Genomic DNA, 21206 nt, shown 5'->3' with positions numbered 1-21206 from the left:
GATATATAACCTCTATCAAGAGTATCCTTTCCCATGGTAACCCTGGCTGGAAAGCAATTAGTTGATTATCTAGAGGACTTTAAAACCAAGGAAGCAGCAACCACAAAAATGGAGCTGAGCCTGGAGCAGCAGCTTTGTATCAGACAGAAACCAACAGTAATAAATCACACAAGAATTATTGTTATGTGCTGTTATTTGCAACAAGTACCTTAAAAACTCCAGCCAGAGAATCTCTGTCTTTATTTCCCACACATTCAGTGATAATGAGCCACAGCTCCTTCCTTTGGACACCAAGCACAAACTAGTCAAAATTAGGGCTCTCTTGCCTACTTGACAAAAAAACTTCCTGCCAAGTCCAACTGAAAGAGGTGGAAAATTGTAAATCTTTAACAAGTCTCTTATAGTTTGGGTTTGGATTTATTCTTTTTCCTTACCTCATAGCAACTAGGACACCATATACCTTGAGAAAGTGAACTGTGGCCAGGAGAGATTGCTGCTAAAGAATGCATGTTTTGAGTTGTTACATGATAAGATTCAGCAGCCCAGCTCCCCCCCAGCACACTGTGAGAAGGCCAGCAATCAGCTCCCAGAAAGGACAAGTTTTCCATAAATCCCCCTCCCCTGGCTCTGCCTTTCTTCTTGTGTGCTCAGCTGGAGCAATTAGGAGAATAATCTATAGGAAGCCTCCCCCCAGCAGCCTCTCAGAGCTTTCTCCAGCTGTTTCCTTCTTTTTGTTGCCAGCAAAGCCAAGCTCTGCAGAGATGATTCACCTCAGCAGGACTCCAAACTCTACATCTGCTCTGGGGGCATAATCTTTGCTGGGTACATGGAAATGGTCTTTAAACTAATGGAGCCACCAGACTAAGCAAAAAATCCTCTTCTCACAATCTACACACAAAGGTTTGATTTTCAATTTTATTTCTAGCTGGGTATTTTCAAGATTATCATCTTTCTTCTTTAATCATCATAATGCTGCTTTGCAACACTCATTGCTCTTCTGAAAGGGCCTCACTGCACTCTAAAAATGCAAATCTGCATCATCTTTTTATAATACAGACACAATCTACAGTCACCTGTCCAGCAACACAGAGAAAATCCCTGGAACAAGTGGAACTGGCATCCAGTGACCACAAACTCTCCCAAACCATAATGCTGCCCCAAAAACAACGCTGAGAAACACAGGAAAATATGTTTTAAAAATGGATTTGAGCCTCCCATTCTCCAAGGAAATGGACAGTTCTCCCTTAATTACAGCAAGGGACTGAACAAAGCTGTATGCCTGCAATTCCTGGGAAGTGTGGAGAGTGTCCTTAGCCCAGGGGAAAGCCACAGGATTCAATGGATGGAGGAGGAAGGCTCCAAAGCAGTGGAGCTCATTTGGAGCAGCACACTGAAAATCACACAGGCTTTTTTGTGACTCCACGTGGGAAACACACTCATATAGGCTGAGGAAGGGAAAAGGTAAATGATTTTCCCCTGTTTAGAGAGAATGAGTACAAATATTTGTCTCCCAGGACATATGTGGAAGAGTTTCTGCAAGTCAGTATTAAACTGAGAAAAAACACTTGTTGTTTATCACTCAGCCACTGTCCAGAGCAGCTCCTCTGGTATAAATCTAAAGCAGACTGATCTTGGTATTTGAGAAATACAATTTTCCCTTCTCAAAAAAGAAATTGTAATTTCTGTGAAGCTCAGAGAAGTCAGAAAGAGAAAGAATAAAACAGCAGAATAAAGTCATAATTTTCATCACTCAGGGGTTTCCTGGACAAAAGGATTTCCTATGGACAGCAGGAACTTCTCTCACAGATGCTGAACAGACCCATTTCCACTCTCTGGAGAGTAAAAATTCTCTCTTGAACTCCTGGGATTGTGCTTGTCACTCCCTCCACATTCATTACCCAGCCACCATCTGCCAGCAACTAATAAAAACAACAGTTACCTCATGCTCCTAAGATAACTAATCTCATCACCTTTTGAGAACCATTAACAACTAAGAAGTGCAAGCTTAATAATCCCTCCCTTGGGATTTGGAGTGCTGGGCATGTGTTATCAGAAATTAAATCCGTGTTTGCTGCATATTCCAGGACATGAGTTTCCACATGAGACAGAAAAAGTAAGGATAGGGAACAATGACTGGAAAGTTGTGTCTTTGCCTCCCCAGGGAGGAGAGGATGAAACACAGCCCAAAGCTCAGACTGAAGCCTTACCAAAATAATTCAATATGGAAAAGGACCCCAGAACCCCAAAAAGAACATGACAAGGACTCTTGAGATGATGTGTTTTAGCTCCTGAAGCCACAACAGGCCCTACCCATCATCACAGCAGGAAAACTGATTCTCTCAGTAATGAATTTGCTGACTCCCACTCGCTGTTCCCCACCAAGAGCCCAACAATCTGTTGTTTGAAATGCTTACATCTACTCTGTGTGTGTCAGAAAAACCCTGAGGTAAACAGGCAGCTCAAATCCAAGCCCTCAGAACATCCTGGGCTGGAGGTGCTGCCAGCCCAGCTGGGCAGGTTCACCCTCCTCCACAGCACGTGAGCTCTGCTCAGCTCCTGACCCTCAAACCTGCTACAGTCTTCAAGGGCAAAGGAGAAAAGTTGATTTTTCCATTAAAGAAGAGGCTTTTCAACTCAAACACTGACATAACAGCAATGGATCACAAGGAAAAACAGACCTTCAATCCCAAAGGACCACCTTGCCATGGACAGCCACCCAAATTCCGGGTGACATTCCCCCAGCTCCAATCCCTCAGTGCAGCCAGTGGCACCAAGGGCAAGCAGAGGCAAATGGTTTCCAGATTCCATGTTCTATAGTGTTAATGTTGTAACCTTTTTCCACAATCTCACATCTGTTATGGTCTCTGAACTGCCATTTAATAAAATCAACTGATAAAACTGAGGGGGGATCATATAAACTCTGAAGTAACACCCAAAGCTGTACCTGCACACCCAAAAGCTGCTTGGTTATTCTTATCCTTGTTGACAGTGTTACTTCAAAATAATTTTTATACAGTCCTCAACAAATCAAACTCTGCTTTCACAAAGTTCATCATGAGGATTTGAGCACTGCTACAACCCAGAATGAAGGGAGGTCCAAGGCAGTGACACACCCAAGGTGACAGCACTCTGGGACAGGGCTCTGCACCCACTGTCACCGACTCTGCTCTCCCTGGAAAATGTACTTCTCGGGACCATAATGGCTCATTTACTGCTCTGTGGGGTCCATTTCTGTTCATATCAGAGAGTTTAATTAGGCTCTTGTAACTAAATGACTTCTTTTGACTAATTTGTATTAGAGAATGCTTTATTGAAGGCTTAAAAAGGTTATCTGTGTTCCCCTAATGCCATATCTCAGCTCCACTTGTACCTTGGTTTAGGGAAATATCCTTTATGGCAAAACTCTTGTTGCCTTTCAGATTCAATTTTTCTTTTTGTCACATGTAGAAAGCTCGGGTCCAAATTATCAGCCAGCTGATCTAAATGTGACTTTTACAAAATAATTAAATCATAGAATCATTAAGGCTGGAAAAGAGCTCCAAGATCATCAAGCTACTGAGCCCGTGGACTCATCAGGACCTACCAATCTTAATTTAGGATTAAATCCAGTAGTTCTGCTCACACCCAGGAGGGCCCCAGTTCCCTGACATTCCCTGCAAAGGGCAGCAGCAGGACCATGGACACCTTCAGCAAGACAGCACATCTTGTGTCTCATCCCACAGCAAATGTTTGGCCTTTATGACACCAAGCAGAATCTGAATTCTGATCTATAAAATCCTTAATTTTTACTTAGTGAACAACCTAAGGCAGGTGGAAAGCAGGAAGGAGAATTAGAGAAAACTCATTATTACAGAATATAAATTATTACCCACCAGACTCTTAGGTCACCTCTGCTGTGGAACACACAGACTCCTCACACAAGGCTTATTAAAATACAGACTATCTGACAGAATGGGGCTAGTTCTTACCTAGGCTGAACAAGATCCAGGCATCCTTCTCAAGCAGTTAAATCAAACTCTTACATTAGCAAAGCACTAAAATTAAGCCAAGTATCTCAGAGACCAGTTTTTGCCAGCCTGGTCACCTTTTGCTGTTTCTGCTGCCAAACACAGCCCAAATAACAACACCCACAGAGCTCAGCTGGCAGACAGTGGAAGCTGCCCATGGCAGGGGGGGAGATTGGATGGGCTTTAAGGTCTCCTCCAACTCAAACCACCCTATGATTGTCTGAAATAAAATCGTTATTTTTTAAAAACTAAAAGGCCTTCAGTGTATCAGATTGAATCACCGAGTCACAAACTTCTGCCTTCTTTTATTTCATGTACAGGAACTACTGCCTTCCCTTTCTCACACACACAGTCCTGCTGGGAAGTGTTCACTTCTTACCTCCTTCCTGTCTCTGGTGCCTCTTCTTCCCCCTGGGCATGGCTTTAATGGCCTCACCAACCGGCTGGTAATTAACTTTTACTCTGCTTTAGTTATTGACCGTTTCCCAGGATAGATTATGCAGAAAAACTTTCACCCATAGCACAGCTTTAGCCAGAGGTAAAACACGATACCTAGGAACAGATAAATCTTTTTTTTTCCCCCCCTTCTGGGAGAATAAGTAACCATGGATGCACAGAAACAATGCCTGCAGATAAAAAGGATGCCTCTAGATAATAATGTTTGTCAGAAGAGATTTGCACATTTCTTTGAACTGATATATTTATATCCTGCTAATTATTTGAGAAAAATCTCAGACCTTATCACAAAGACAGTCAATGCCACGGTTATATTTTTTTCCCCCCTCAGGTCTAGGTTTCTTTTTAATATATTCCTCAAACTATCAAGTTTGCTTTTAACAGTTTTCAGTTGTTTTAGTAACTGACACCTATGCAAACACCTGTACCCAGAATACAGCTGCACAGCTTGTCAGGAAACATCTTTAGATTTGAACTCCACTGGAATTTTTCACAACCAGCCCGGGTCACATTTTGACTTCACTGTTAAATACTCCCTGTCTTGTTCTTACTCCACTTTTCCAGGAACAGCACAGGACGCTGCTGTTACTGCTCCACCAACACCTGACACGCTCAGTAAGTTGTACAAGCAGGAACCAAACACTGGTAGGTCACCTCAGGGTCCTTTTTTCCTTTATAGCCTCTGGAATGGCAATTTAGAGAATGTCCTGCTCAGCAGCTTTTCAGCTGCTGAGTTTCCCTCTCCTCTTAAAGGCATAAGAGAGGTAAAGTATCAGAGAAAGGCTTTGAAGCAACACTGTGCCTGGACTGGAGGAACAGCAGAGCTCCACAGTTTGGAAAAGTAAGTCCTGCTGCACCACTGGGAGCAAGCCAGGCTTCATTTCCCCCTTTTTGTTATCTCCTCCTCCTGCATTAAACAATTGGTGTGCTTTGTTTATATTGTCAATAGCACTGTGTGCCAATTGTGATAGAAAAATTTACTTAGAATTTAATTAAGTTTCCAAAGCCCCTGGTGGAAACAATGGAAAGTGGGTGCATGATAAGACAAAAGGAAACATTGTCAGTATGAAGTTTAAAGCTCTTTTCCATTTTTTTTTTTTTAAATGTCAATCTTGGATGTCAACTCTCAGTCAAATTCCTTTACCACAGTGTGCATCCCTCTCAGGAGACTGGAATGAAAAACCAAAACCAAGAGCACTTCCTGGTCTCCTCAGCATAAACCAAGCCTGAGCAGCAGCATCTTCACTCAAAAGCCAAAATCATAAAGCATTAGGAAAACAAAACTACTGATTTTCTTTGTGAAGTTTGTGATGCCAGATCTCTGCTGTAACCCAGCAGAAACCAGGCTGGCTGCTCTGCATTTATACAGCAGCAAACTCAGTCAAGTCCACTTCCAAAATGAAGAGGAGGGAAGAAATCTGCTGGAGGGTGATAGTGGGGGGAATAAATCCAACACACAGCTCAAACTGACTCCTTATTCACAGCAATGAAATAAAAGCTATTTCAAGCCTAACAGAAAACATCCTAAATCACACTCGGATTATGGGACAGAACTACAGGAAACACAAAGTTTGGCAATGACATAGTGAAGGTAGAAGACAAGAGCAAAGGCAGATAAAAGGCCACAGGAAGAAGTAGATCCTATAAAAAAAAAAAAAAAAAAAAAAAAAAAAAAAATATTCTGGCTTTGTTCCTTTCTATAGAAATCTTGTCAGAATGTTTTCCCGGGAAGGAAAGTGTCTGTCAGAGAGAGCAAGAGGAGCTGAGAGGCAGATCTGAGTCAGGGGAACAAAAGCAGATCAGCACAGCAGAAAGAAGTCAGCAGCCAGTCCCCAAACAGTCTGGCACACAATAAAACACACCAGCAATCACAGCTTCGCGGAGAGACGGCCCGGGAGCTGCAGATGAGAGGAACAGATGGAAAGACAAAGCCAGGCAGGAATCAAAATGCACAGCTCCAGCAAGGAGACTCCCCACCAGGGCACATTTTGCGGGCTTTAGTTCCAGAACTAGGTCAAGGCATTTTTTTTCTTTGCCCTTTAACTACTGCCTACAGTAAAAAGTTCTGAAGTGAGAAGGATGGATCCTAAGAATTCCCCAAAATATTCTGAGCAGACATGAAAGATAAAGCCACAGATGAATACACTCATGTTGGAAGCCCTTTAAACCAGAGAGTGCAGCAAAGACACAAAGTTAATTCCATCAATGTAAACAAATCAGGTTTCAGCATAAAATTTAACCAAGGTAAAGAGCAGGGCACTCCATGAGAATATACGGATGGGGATAAAATGCAAAGTGATTTGCAAAAGGACTGCAGAGTTGGTGGAATATATATATGTATTTATACAATGCTGACAGATTGCAAAAGCCCTGGTAATTGCATTCAGATTTCTTATCAATAGGAATTGCTTTCCGCCCTTAATCTTAAAAGTTTCTCAATACTCTGCTATCAAAATAAATTTGTGATGGCAGTAGCAACACACTTTATTCATTAGCACTCCAGGACCACAGGTTTGTGAACAGAGCACCTAAAAACTTGGGAGGAACCCAAGGGTTGTCCAGGCACGTATACAAAACGCAGTCACCACTAAATAATGCCCCCCTCGCAGCAGAGCCTGCAGAGACACCACCAACAAAAGGCTCTTCTGTCTCTGCTCCCCTGCACACCCACACCATTCAAAGGCTGCCACCCTGGCATATGTGCAGATAATCCAGGCAGGGATGATTCCCAGTGCTGAGCACAGTTTATCTGGGCTGAGGGAGCACAGCCTGCCCATTGTCCCCAGTGTCCATGTCCCCAGCCTGGCATGCTGTCTGACACAACACACCCCAGCATTCCCAAGCAGCAGGGATTCAGTCACTGTTTGATCTAAAACCCCCTCAACACCACAGAAATTGCAGAGATGTTTCAAGCTGATGTTCCCTCCTCTGCAGAATCAGCCTAACCCAAAGCCTGCTGATGCCAAGGAAGGGCTCCCCTGCCCTCAGCAGTGTCTGGCTGGAACAGAGGGAAAGCAGAGCCTTGCTGGAGCCCGGGTGAGGAGACCCAGGGCAGCAGCAGGTCTGAGTGCTCTGCTCCAGCTCTGGCACGTTGGCAAGGAGATCAGCATGGACTCAGAAGACCCAAGTCTCAGCCACATCCTGCTGGGGAATCTTTGATGAGTCATTTGTCCTCCAGCCCTCACTTCCCCTGTCCTTCACTTGTCTCTGTTCTGAAGTTCTCCTGATGTGGTTAAAAAAATCAAGAGCACAGCAGAGTGAAGCTCCACCAGCCTCTGCTGACAAGGATCAAGGCTCAGGCCTCTCTGGACTTGTGTTCAGAGTTCAGTTTCCCACTTCTATGTCTTGCTGGCCAAGGACCAACTTCTGGTGTCCCTGCCAGCCATCTGCCCTGGAGCTGAACTGAGACACGAAACCACTGAGAGCCTGATTCCAGTCCTGGCTTTAGAACAGACACCATGGCTTAGGTTTACTTTTCAAATGCTATAAATTTTTCCCACTCATTACACAGGTTATCCCTTCATTTTCCTCAAGTGAAGAATGTCTTTAGAATGACTGGAGTATTTATTAAAGCTTTAAGAACAATGAAATTCAAGGCTACATGAAAAAATAAGACAGGATGTGCACTGGGTAAGAAACTTCACATTCACTCAGAAGCACAAATTATGAAAAGCTGTAAAATTGGAATAAGAGTATAAAATATTTATTATAGTAAGGGAGACACTAGATTGTATTAAGACAGAAAATTCAGACTGAGTAGTAGAAAATCATCCAGACAAAGTGCTGTTGATTAAGGAAATAACATCCCATGTGAATGGAGGGAGCCTCTTCAACTGACAATGAAAACCAATTTTGGACTGAAAATAGGCCCAGACCTCAGGTCCTTTTTCTGACATCTCATCACAGGCACCAGGATGTTTTGTTTCTGGCCTTGAGTTCATTATCATCCGTCTTAAAGGCCTGGAAAAGAGCCACTACACTACAAGTTAGAGGCCCAAGTGGGGCAGGTGATGACCAGCTCTCCACCAAGGTGAGCCAGGAGCACAGCTCTGGGTACACCATGGTGGAGAGGAAGGAAATGAGGCTCACTACCAGACTGTTCTGCCTGTCCTCATCACTGATGAACTTTCAGGTCATTCATGTGCAACAGCAGGAAACAAGGAAAAGGAAAATGCATGAGAATGTTTGGGGTTAGAAGAGTTTCTTGAGCAGAAAGCTGAGGAACCCAGCTGGCAACTGGACTAGTAGTAAATTAAGGGGTTATTAAAAAACAAAAAAAGTTACTTCCTGGGGACTTCTCTTCCCATGACAGCTCCACCAACACACCATCCAACAATTATAACCTGCAGCCTGCCCTGACTGACAGCAGGGACTAAATCCCACTGGGAGGGACAGGAAGGTCCCAGCACTGACAAACCATCACTGACCTCACACCCCCAGTCACACAGACACAGCCCCCAGCACTGAACAAAGCCTCCCTCAGACATCACAGCCACCTAACAGGGAAACAGGGCACTGCAGCTCCATCCCTCTGATCTCCCACCCACCTTCTCCAAGAAACACTTTGGTATTCAGAAGACACAGAGGAAGTTTTTCAGCATTAACAGCTCTGTGCTCTGGTGCACCTGGAATGTCTGACTGCACAACAGAGATTTGGAAAAGGGCTTTCAAACCAGAAAGCTTGAACTCTGACAAATTGGAGAGATTACCTCTCCCTGCAAGCCTTGCTTCACTTAAATCCATACAGAACCCAGAAGGAGTACAAGGTGATTCATATTTGGGGAGTGAGGGTTATCTTTTAAATACTCCCTGGCTAACAGAAATCAGAATTGCACCACTATTGCCAGGGGATCACATCAGCTGGGATGGAAGTGATGCCAGCCCGAGAGCTGCCCTTGGATTTGTCTTGGAGAGAAGGACAACACCACTACTAACACAGAAATTAAATTATCCCAGCCCAGGGCAGGACAAGCCACGGCACAGGTTAAAACATGTACCCTGCTTGCAAGGTGGAAGAGAAACTTTCCCAGAGCTGGCAGAGCACTGCAAAGCAGACAATGGTTTGAATTTTGTTTATTTTCTCAACCACGGCAGGTACGAATTGAGCTGTTAAATGTGTGGGTCTGTTCTAGGAGAGGCCACCGAAAACCCCGGGAAGGAGCCTCTGTATTTTCCCAAATCCTAGACCTTCCCACAGGCTCACCCAGCCCGTGGAGCAGCATTGCACCGCCATCTCTTGGCAGACATTGAGATAACAATTTAGCAAGTACAGGAAAAAAACTGACATCAACAAGACTTTAGAAGATAAACATATATATTTTCATATATATATATATATATATAAATATACTAGCCAAACAAAAACATATTAAAGTCTAGGTGAGGAGTGGTCTATATCCAGTTTATTTCCCTGACTCTCGAGATTTGTATGTAATGTTAGGCACACCTAAAAAAGCAAGTGTTAAGAGTTTAAATATGGTCTAAAAACCCCCTTTTAAAAAAAAAATTTTTGTCCAGAAGAGAATAACTAATTTTTAAAGCCAGCTTATATAAGTAGCACACAACTACTATCCTGAATCCAAGATTTTATTCACTTGATCAAAACGGTATCAAATTGCCAGCAGAACTGTGGGCAAAAACATGGCCTAAAGTTCTTGGTAAAGTATAGAAAATCATAAATAATCATAGATAGCAGAGAACTGGGCTTCTAATTCTCTTTATCAAGCTCTTTATCCAACTCAGAGCTGTAAAATCTCAGAGCAAGTCCCTAAAACAATTTGGGAATTTAGTCATGCTGGAATCCTCAGGGACTCCTATAAACATTATCCATAATGTCTGTAACTATGTGCAAGTCATCAACTACAATATACAACACAAGCTTAATAAATACCCTGTGCAGTAAAAGACAAAGCCTTGGCAGGCCCAACAGGGCAGCACCCCTGAACCAGTCCCCAAGCACTGGTTTTTAGGGAGACAGCAAAGAGCAGCTGAACAGCAACAGCTCTTCCAAAGCACCAAACCCTGCACCGGGGTCACTGCCCGTTATTCCAGCTCAGTGAACAGAAACAATTTGCAGCAGTTCAGCATCGAGTCCATCAAATGGGGCTCTTTGCAATGTTATAAAAGAATGACAGCAGCATGATCTGTACAAAAAACAAACCCAGAATTATGAAGTTGCAAACACAAGGTCACTGCACTTGTTGAGATACAGCCCTATGGGTTTGACCTTTCTGTGATAAGTGGTAATTCCAGTGAAAACAACCTTTCGGTTCCAAAGGAAAGGGGAGCAAGTCATGAATCCTGCACTGGCAGTTTATGATGAGACTCCCAGCCCTAATTTAAAGGTCACCAACAAGCCTTTGAAAGCAAGATTGCTTTTCACTTTTTCCACCTTTCACATAATGTCATCAGAGCTGACTAGTCCACAACAAAGCCTGCCTGGCCAGGAGGGCAGCTCAGCCTTCCCCGCAGTGCTCATCACCTCCTCAGACACACCAAAATTACCAGCAAGGATGTAAAAATAACCAGATAGACTGCTGGCACAACCAAGTGTTCTGCTCATCTGTATTACAACAGTTCTGTCAGTGTTTTCACCCTGGTAATAGGGAGAGGAACTGAAGACCTTGCTATGCTAGAGTCTTTAAACCCAATTAATGCTCACCTACAATCAGAGCAGACTATTTCCACAGTGCTGGAAATAGTTTACCAAACAGGTTTGGAAGGCTTTCCAAACAGGAGCAGTGTTCACTCCTTCCCCTTTGCCTGCTCAGCACTTTGGGATGTGGGCTGTGTACACAGGACATGCTTCTGGAGGTCAGTGTCAGAGCAGGATTCATGATCTCAGGGATAAACTCCGAAAAAGTTCACTTGGAGATTCCCCACAGTAATCCTGGGATCTTCACATCTGTGGTTTTACATCTGATTTATGTGTTTGCAAACACCTGCTGTGAGATCCTTACTAGAGCTGGAAAACACCCCCAGGGAGCTCTTGACCCCTGGATGCCAGAGCCTGTTTGTGCTTTTAAGCTCAACTGAAGGGTTTCTCCAAACCAGGTGGGCCAGGTATGAGCAGAGATCCCTCTCAGGTGCTGATCCCCTCCCATGTGCCAGGGCCCTCAAGGGAAGAACTTCGTCCTTACATCCAATTTTAACCTACTCTCTGTTGGTTTAAAGCCACCCAAAAACAGTGTTGCAGAGAACACTAAGATAAAAATTGAGAGATTACATCAAAATTAATAACTTTGAAGGGTAATTAGTTTATGTAGAATTTCAGTTTCTTGGAAACTAACTCCTTTTTTAGTAAGGCATTATTTCTTTTTTCCTTCCTAAATGTTCTGTGAGAAGGAACATTTAACATTTAAGCATTATGTCTTGGAGATAAATTGTATTTAAAAGGTTACAGTGCAAAACTACGTCTCTTAGTGCCATAGAAGATGGTTTATTAATTGCCCTGGATACGCACACAGTCATAAATTTGTTTGTATAATTTGATGAGGGGAATTGATTTACTATCACAGTGAAATACTACATTAAACACTCATAATTCTTTCTTTATACTGCTCCTCCCCCCTTGAAAGCATCTGACTGCAGGCCATGCTGAATTATTGTTCTGTAATCATTAAGTGATTTATTTAACCACAGCACACACAGTTACCATTAATCTATATTCTTATTCTAATTTCACATTTATGTTTTCTGTTGTCATACCAACAAGGAAAAATTATGGATTTAATCTAAACCAAAGTACAGTTGTAGAGCAGCAAGGCAAGATAAGGGACTTCTTTATTCTCCAGACACATCTTTTTCAACAATGCAAATAGAAAAAAAAAAAAGCAAAACAAAATCTTTCTGAGAGCATAAATAGCACAGAATCATCACATTGAAAGATTTGTAGTATATTAAGCAAATATTGCTTGTGGAAAAAAGAAAACTAACCTATTTTTATTACTGTCAAATCATTTAATAAAGGAAAGGCTCAGAACAAGATGCTACGTGTGATGAGAACAGGAAGGAGCTGTTCCCTGATCCATCATGCCTGACAAACAGATCTGGTGCTGCAGACACTGGAGGCACAGCCTTGTGAAAATGCAAAAGCCACTGAGGCACAATAACCATGAACCAACCACCCTGCACAGGCCAAAGGAACTGCACAACACCTTTTGGGGACAGGCAAACCCCCAGGGATCCTCTCTCTGCTTCCTCTCCCCCTTTCCCACGAGCAGCGGGCAGTTGTGTCTCTGGCATTAAGCGAAAGCACAAAGCCCGTTTTGCAGGAGTTTGCTGAGCCTGCTGCAGTGCTAATGTCGTGCTAATGTAGTGCTAATACAACCATTGGAACACTGGCTCCATCCCCTGGAACTGCCCATTGCACGTGTAGTTCATAAAAGACCTGAGTGGTGAGCAAATCCAGCTCCCTCAGCCCGAGGGAAATGCCAGGGGTCACCGGTGTCAAATGAAGTTTGCTCAGACAAGGCAGACAGGGAGCACAGGAGGAAGTTGATGTGCACTTCAAAGGGAAGAAATTTGTCCAGTCTGCAAGGCAGTTCTGTGTGTCGCTTAGTAATGAGTTTCTTTTGAAGAAATACTGTTACACAGAAGTCTATTTAACTGGAATGCTGTTACAGGGCATCCTCTGTTAACAAAAAAGAGAATACACTCAGGAAAGACTCCCTGCAAAACACCATCACGGTTTTAGCCAGGAGATGGGTGGTCCATCTAGTCTTTGCAAGTGGCTCACCTACTGCTGTCAGGCCAAAATACTTCGTGGATGTGAATTTAATTAACTGAAATACATCCTGAGACTAATTTTCAGTGAACTATGCTGCTATTAATCAGGAAGCAATTTGCATGGCGAGAGCTGAGCTGTTCCCATTGTTCTACACTTGTTTTGTTTATCTCCAGTGATGTGACAAAATCTTATGAAACTTTACTCATCTGAAAGCCAAGACTCTGTGAGTGCTCCTGTATTGGCAGAGAGATTTATGGTTCGTGTCACCCAATCGATGCTGCAGGAGCAGCACTCGGGGAGGGATGAAATGCAGAGCCCTGGGATAACCAGGAGCTCAACCACTGCTTAACTTCTCCCATGTGCTCCTGCGTCAGTTCTCTTATCTGTACAAGAAAGGAAACAAAGTTCATCTCTCTCTGCAAAGCACTTGGAGATATTTTGATAAACTGTGTTATTCAAACACAGCATTTTCCAAGGTCAGCTCTCTCTGCACAGCTCAGACACTGCTTAAATAGACTGATCCTCAACTTCTCTGGATTTACAAACATCATTACCAGAGCTCTCACTCCAGCATCTACTTCCTTACGGAAGATTTAGCCGGCTCATTAGCACACAGCAGGAGACAGCTCCAGCAGGCAGGAGTGGGGCTGGGAAATGACCCTCCGGGTCTTGCTCCCAATCCCAGGGAGGGCCAGGGGGCCTGGAAGTGAGTGGGCAGTGCCAGCCAAAGCCCCTGCACAGGCTGCAGGGACTCATCACTCCAAACCCTCAGCCCAGACAGCTCTTTAATGGACTTCACAGGCTGCAAAGCACAACTGAATTGAGCTAGAGATGGCCAAACCCCAGTTTCCTGGCTAAGCAAATACTAGAGAGTATTAAAGTATTTATTACATTTTAATCAGATGCACATGGAGGAGTGGTACCTGTGGTCATCAGGTGTTTGTGACTAGCACTGAAGTACAAGTAGCACATGGTAAAATAACCTCAGACTGCTCTGAGAATGGTTCCAAAGTGGGAAATGGAAATATCTGTGTTTTGGCTCCCCATTTCATGGCAGAGTGCTGAGGCACCACCTGTGTGTGGCAGGCACCTCACACTGATAAAACCAGGAACAAAACCTTCACACCTGCTCTTGCCACAATTCTCTGAGCAGACACTGCTCTGCAGTGTCAGATTGCTCATGTCCATACATCTTGCCTAAATACACCATAGAACATTGATATCTTACTGCTTTACTACTAAAAAACAATAAACTGCAAGTGTCTTAACAAACCAAGGCATGTTTTTGCATCACACTTTGCCAACTGTGGCTGTTTGCAGTGACTCTCCCAGCCACGAACACAAGTGAACAAATGCAGAGGTTTTACCTTACCCAGCCAGCACTCCCCTGGTATGCAAACACCAATCTGCACTTGTCCAGCCTTAGAGCATTGTCACTCTGCTCCACTGCATGGGATAGTGGCTTTTTATTCTTCACTCCCCCCAAACCAATATCCTAATTGACGCACAACAGACAGGCAGAAGGACACAGAGGACCTGCCACCAACCTGATGGGGATGATTATCCAAAAATAAAGGTCAAATCAAAGGAAAATTCAAACCTGTGTCCAGCCAGAACTAGGACAAACTGACACGAGCAGAGGAACAGCACAAAGTGAGGAGTCTTTAAATAAGGGAGTTAAAAAAAAGTCTCTAAGATTAACTACAGACACAACCTAAAGAGGGCATGGATAAGGCAGCTAAAACTCTCAACCAGGGAATGACAGCCTGAAGTCCCTTTGGAATGCCTGCACTCAATGCCACAATTTAAGAAGCACTTCAGGAGGTATCTCCAGTATCTCACACAGGAGATGTGCTTCCTTTTAATGTAAAACAGCAAGTCTAAATATCTGAAAACTATCTGAATAGGCTGTTCAGAACAAAGTCAGACAGAATCCACGTGTGACATAATATAAAATACCTAAAAGGAACACCTTATTCTTTCAGGGATTGGTTCCACAGGAAACCAGAAAGCCAAAGGGATCCCTCAAACAGGCTGTTTTGGCAAAAGGCTTCTGATCACTCTCCCTGGGAGGTTGGTACAGCCCTGAAAGGCTGTGGACTCTCAGGCCCTGAGAGTGTTCCAAAGCCCCCTGAGCTGCACCACCTCGTTACAACACACTGCCTCAGCCACCAAAACTCAGGGAAGGGAGAGGAAGACAGAACTCCCAGTTCAGGCACACTTAACCTTCCACATTTCAATTAGCAGATGGATATAAGGAAATCCAAAAAGTGCAGAGAAGGCTCACAAAAATCATTATAATTATTTATATAGGCAGAAAATCCAACAGCCCAATGCCTGCAAGGTAACAAAAATGATTTGTAGTCTCATCCCAGACAGCAAAATGTGGTGCACAAGAAATTCCAGCTGCATCAGGTGCCTCAGCTCAGCATCACAAAGTTCACCTCCAGTTGACTCTTTCAGCTCCATTTTAAGCTTTCCTTCCACAATTTTACATAACAAGTGAAAATGAGCTTTCATCCATTTTTCACCCAACATGGACATCTCAACAGTTTAGCCTATTTGTAATTCAACATAATAGAAGCCCTGGGTGGGATAAGGAGGAGGAAAACACAGGATTCTCCATGACCATTTGCAGATTTCCAAACCCCATCTCCTTCACATACCAGTAATCTGTTTTCTTTTACTTCAGAGTAATGACTCATTACTTCAATCATTTCAAAATGGAAGAGAATTCCATCTGGCATTATGGACTAGCAGCCAAATTACACAGGTCTTGATCTAAAGGTTGACTTGGTAATAACAGAAAGCCCTAAACTAAAGTGCATTTTAATATCTCCAATCACTCACCATTTCAGCATGTCTCAAAGTTGCTCTGCCACCTTCCCCACACTGGGAAGTGCTCACAGGATGAGAGCACCAACCCCAAGCAGGCAGGGCTTGGAGGCACCATGGGGAGCAGGACACAGCTGTGTGTGTTTAAACCCTTCCACCAGGTGCATCTCGTTCAGTTCTGAAGCACTGATGCTCTGGGTACACAGGAGCATGCACTAATCTGAGGTTTAAATTGATTAAAGTCTTCCCCAAAATTATACTGACCAGATACTGGGAGGAACTGATACCTCCAGAGGTGCCTCTTCCCTTTCCTTAAAGCCTGAGTGCAATAAATAACCCATCCATTATCTTCCCACCAACTCTGCTATCCCTGTTGCCAACTAGAAACACAGATTTCACTCATCTCACCTGCAGCTCTCCTGGTGCTGCTCAGCTCCTCTTCCCAGGCAGAAGGAAGAGCACACAACAGCTGATGACTCTTTTTACTCCCTGGATGCTGCAGAAAGAGGGATCAGAAAAGTCACATCAGTAACCACCACAGGGAAAAGGAGCCACGAGTAACACCTTCTTGGAGGGACTTCTGTCTCCCAAGTCTGAGGAGCTTATTTGTGGGTGTGATAATTGATTTCAAACAGAAAACACCTGGTTCACACAAAGGACGAAAGGAGGTGAAGTGATGGTAAGAGCTTCCTCAACCTCCAAAACAACTGACCCAGAGGGTAAATACAAAAGCTAATGGAACCACCAGCATGTGAAGAACGCAGGCATGGCTTTGTTTTTCCAAGACACAGCTCAGAGAGAGGTGGTTTATGTTAGATATTGGGAAGAAATCCTTCCCTTTGAGGGTGGTGAGGCCCTGGCACAGGTTGCCCAGGGAAGCTGTGGCTGCCCCATCCCTGGGAGTGTCCAAGGCCAGGTTGGACGGGGCTTGGAGCAACCTGGGCTAGTGGGAGGTGTCCCTGCCCAGGGCATGGCTCATTACTGGATGAGCTTTAACGTCCATCCAACCCAAACCAGTCTGTGATTCCAAGGCAGAACTGGGTTCCATGGTCTCGCAATTTCCTTTATCCAGGGAAGGAAACTGATGGAATTATGCCCTGCCAAAGCAGCCCAGGGAAGGTCGGGCCGGGCTGTTCCTGCAGGTACAGCACCTGCTGGGGCTGTCCCGTCCCCAGAGGGGGGGACACATGAACCTACTAAAAACGAACCCAAAAAAGAACCAAAACCAACCCCTAATACCTTCAAAACACGCAAGGCTTCACAGCCACGTGAAGAATTAAAACAACTCAGCAGTTTAAAGGACAACTTGTGCAAGCACAGGACGCACAGCCCACCTCGGTGCCTGGAGGGGCAGAGTCCTGCACGAGCACCTTCCCGCAGCCCTGGCCCAGAGCAGCCGCTTTGCCCGGGCGATGCGGGGGTTTGTAGGGTGATGGGGGGCTGCGTAGAACGGTGCGGCACCATTGGAAGGGGGCGGCACTCTTTAGGACCATTGCGAGGGGGCGGCACTCTTCAGGACCATCGTGGGCGGGCAGGGCGGGTCTCCCCTCACAGCTCCGCCCCTCTGAGGGGCAGCGCCACAACATGGCGGCCGCCGCCCGCCTCCCCCCCGGAGCTGTCAGTCACTCCCGCCGCCCAATCAGCGAGCGGCCGCGGCCGGGCGCAGCCAATGGGCGCGGGGCAGGGGCGGGCCATGGCGGAGCTGAGCGGCGGCAGCGAGCCCGTGGCGGTGCCGCTGTGGCCGCCCGGGGAGAGCCCGCCGGGCTTCCAGGTACCGACCGGGGCACAGTGGGGAGGGCCACAGGGACACCCTCCGCACACCGGGGGGGCTCCAGCCCGGCCTGGAGCACTAGAGGGGATGGGGCAGCCACAGCTTCTCTGGGCAACGCCTGCCAGGGCCTCACCGCCCTCACAGCCAACAATTCCTTCCTAATATCTCACCTAACCCTCGCTCGGAGAGGCCTTGCCAGCGCAATATATGACAGGCCAGGCACTATTAAACTTAGTTGTGAGTAAAGCCAAGCGAGCGAGAAGCTGATGTTTATGGAAAAAAAAAGAAACTTGGGGAATCACCGCCATGTTTCACAACACCCAGAACACAACCTGCTGTGAAATGTAATATTTAGCGATAGCACGTCCCCCAGCCTGCTAAATAAAGCTTTGCATGCCGAATGCTGAGAAGGAAATAAGAATACACACGTAGCTGTCGTTATATCTTGGCTTTCAAATTTAGCGAAGTCTGTCAGCTTTTATTTCACAGCACTCCGTGGTTCTGTAACCACTCACCTGCTGGGGGCATTGGTGTAACTGCAGAACCTGGTTTTCTGGCGGAATTAAGAGGGATTTTAAATGTAACAATTTGAAGAGATAAATTGGAAGCATCTTCCTTTTTAACATAAATGGCTATTTGAAATTCTGTGGCTAAGAATAGGTATAAACTAACCTTCTATGTAGTCATTGTTTTGAAAGGGGAGGAAATTAATGATATTCGATAATTCTGTAAATAATTAAATCTATAAATATTGCGTATAAATATTATGTATAAATATATTTATAAATAAACACATTTGATATTTCTATACATAAAAATCATATATAGTAGACTAGATGTAATTAGCTGACATGTTTTTTCCACTAAGCCTTTTTTTCAGGCTGAGAGACTATTTTGAGAATTCAGGCACTGACAGACTATTGATTCTTTTTCAGTCCATATGGAATACGTGATTTGCAACCTTTAAAACATTTTCGAGAAGTTAAGGCTTGGAGTCGGAGGTTTACAGGGCCATGAAGTGTTGGTGGTTTCAGTTCAGAGCTCGCTCGTTGCCAGGCACAAACTCGTTCAGGTTCTGGTGTGAAGCCCTGGCGATGCCCAGCTCTGACTGTCGCTCTCTCTGCAGTACAGCCCGGACAGCGTGGCCGGGGCAGACGGGGAGATCGACCCCACCGAGATCACCTTCCCGGGATGTTCCTGCCGGAGCAGCTCCTGCGCGGCCCCCGAGTGCTCCTGCCTGGGCCGCGGTGACAACTACATCGGGCCGTGCCTGCGGGGGGCAGAGCAGGAGGGCTTTGCCAGGCCCGTGTTCGAGTGCAACGCCCTGTGCCAGTGCGGCGAGTCGTGCCCCAACAGGCTGGTGCAGCGGGGGCTGCGGCTGCGGCTCCAGGTGTTCCGCACCCCCAGGAAGGGCTGGGGCGTCCGCGCCCTGGAGCCCGTCCCCCGGGGCACCTTCGTCTGTGAGTACGCCGGGGAGGTGCTGGGCATGGCCGAGGCACGCAGGAGAATCCGGGCCCAGAGCCCCCAGGATTCCAACTACATCATAGCAGTGAGGGAGCACCTGCACGACGGGCGGGTCCTGCAGACCTTCGTGGACCCCACGCGCGTGGGGAACGTGGGCAGGTTCCTCAACCACTCCTGTGAGCCAAACTTGTTCATGGTGCCCGTCCGGGTGGACTCCATGGTGCCCAGGCTGGCACTGTTTGCAGCCACTGACATTCCTGCTGGAGAGGAGCTGTCCTTTGATTATTCTGGGAGGTTCCATAATTCACCGGGAAGCAGCAGAGAACACAACCCTTTGGAGGAGGATAACAGACTGAGAAAGCCCTGCTACTGTGGTTCCCCCATGTGTGCTTCCTTCTTACCCTGGGACAGCTCCCTCTTCTCCACACCAGACGGTTCCCCATAGCCTTTCAGCCTCAAGCTTACCTAGAAAATTGGATTTTCTCTAGTAGTTAAATTGCTGTTAAATAAAACTCTGTGTTCCAACAAGGAAGCCCATGTGGGTTTGAGTAGCAGCAAAAAGATAAGGCTTTGAGAATAATTTCATGCAACATTCTGGAGCCTTTTCAAGGTAGATGATACAGGGGATTATTGGAGCTTCAGGATGGTCCAAAATCAGTTACTAAGCCAGGTCTGGTGTTTCTGTCTTGTTTTCCTCTAACAGATTGGTATCTATTAAAGCAGCTCTCAGTTTGAGAGAAACCTTCTTTCAGAAAGAATTTGTACCTTTAACACTTGTACATGGAAAGGATGTGTGATAACAGCAAGAAAAATCACTGAAAATTACACAAGAAAATGACACCAGAGAATCCTGACATTTGCAATAAAGGCATTTGGTTTCTTAAAACTCATTCAATTATAGTTTTGAAATTACTTGCTATACATTTTTTTGTTGCACAAAGCATAAATAATTATTATTGACAATAAGAGTAGCTTGAGGGCTTTGTGTCCCCCTTTCCCCCCTCCAGCCCCACGTAGCTGCATGCCAGCACTGGATTGGGAGTGACTGGCTGTTCCATTCCCATTTGGCTCCTGTGAAGTGGGGCAGGCTCCAAGGAGCAGAACATCCCATCTTTTTTAATCACATCAGCCCCGAGGCTCCTCTATCTCAGATCTCTGCAATAACAGCAAGCAGCACAGCCCTGTTACTGCCCAGCCCTCTCAGTACCCAGGGAGCAAATCCAGACCCTGCAGGATGAGCCTGACAATTGACTGAAAATAAAAATACAAAAGTGCACCTGCAGGCCATCAGTAGCCTTTTTTTTTTTTTTTTAATTTCAGACAACTTTGATTTGGACCTGAAAAACTGGTGCCACTGAACGACTGAGCTGCAGCTCCCTGCTCAGTGTGTGCTTTCACCAGGAGGCCAGTCCAGCAGCTCAGAACTGGGAGCTCTGTGTAATCCTTTCAAAGTGCAGGAATGATTATCAATATTTGTATATTCATTCATCTGGAGATTTACTTTCCAACTGAAATATGATCATATCAGTCCAAGGACAGGGCTTGGAGCATCCTGGTCTAGAGGAAGGTTTCCTGCCCTGGGAAAGGGGGTTGGAACAAGATGAGCTTTAAGTTCCCTTCCATCCCGAACCATTCTGTGTTTAACCTGATACTGCCAAGGGATAAAGGACAATTTGCTGCTATGCTTTTGCTATTTGCTAAACAAAATCTTACTTGGTGTCTGTTACCTGTGTTTCCTTGATAAACTGCAGTCTTAGCTTCTCCCCACTTCAGTGCCTTCGTGCTGCTCACGGGATTTCCACATGGATGTGGGTTTATGTTAAGATAATCATTACCCCTAAGAGGAATCACATGATTAAGTGTCACTTCTGTCAGGACAGAAACTTTCCCAAGGATTTCAGCTGCTTGTCTCAAGCAGTTTCCCAGCTGAGTGGCCATTCCCTGA

At 45.3% G+C, this 21206-nt stretch overlaps 2 protein-coding genes across 2 annotated transcripts in view; one reads left to right on the top strand and one right to left on the bottom strand.

The window, feature by feature from the left end:
- LOC120322647 overlaps positions 1–17559 on the bottom strand; it is a 105899-nt gene extending 88340 nt beyond the window's left edge. Inside the window, exons 1-2 of the mRNA XM_039378501.1 lie at positions 17266–17559; positions 16435–16522 (exon numbers count right to left, since the gene is read on the bottom strand). Of these exons, the coding sequence (XP_039234435.1) occupies positions 16435–16522; positions 17266–17490 (313 nt within the window). The 5' untranslated portion in view covers positions 17491–17559. The remainder of the gene's footprint in view (positions 1–16434; positions 16523–17265) is intronic.
- A 160-nt stretch (positions 17560–17719) lies between these two features.
- Positions 17720–20151, top strand: LOC114001323 (histone-lysine N-methyltransferase SETMAR). Its single transcript, XM_027746390.2, has 2 exons — positions 17720–17797; positions 18924–20151. The coding sequence occupies exons 1-2, from the start codon at positions 17720–17722 to the stop codon at positions 19704–19706; spliced, it is 861 nt and encodes a 286-aa protein (XP_027602191.1). The 3' UTR covers positions 19707–20151.
- The last annotated feature ends 1055 nt before the right edge of the window (positions 20152–21206 follow it).

Source organism: Pipra filicauda, unplaced genomic scaffold (assembly GCF_003945595.2).
Source record: "Pipra filicauda isolate LSUMZ 115617 unplaced genomic scaffold, ASM394559v2 scaffold139_size1960392_pilon, whole genome shotgun sequence".
Lineage (NCBI taxonomy): Eukaryota > Metazoa > Chordata > Aves > Passeriformes > Pipridae > Pipra > Pipra filicauda.
This window is presented reverse-complemented; position numbering and strand designations above follow the sequence as displayed.

Coding starts and splice junctions, on each gene's coding strand:
- LOC114001323 (XM_027746390.2), top strand. CDS start 17,720: ATGGCGGAGCTGAGCGGCGGCAGCGAGCCCGTGGCGGTGCCGCTGTGG. Junction 17,798..18,923: donor AGAGCCCGCCGGGCTTCCAG/GTACCGACCGGG, acceptor CTCTCTCTGCAG/TACAGCCCGGACAGCGTGGC.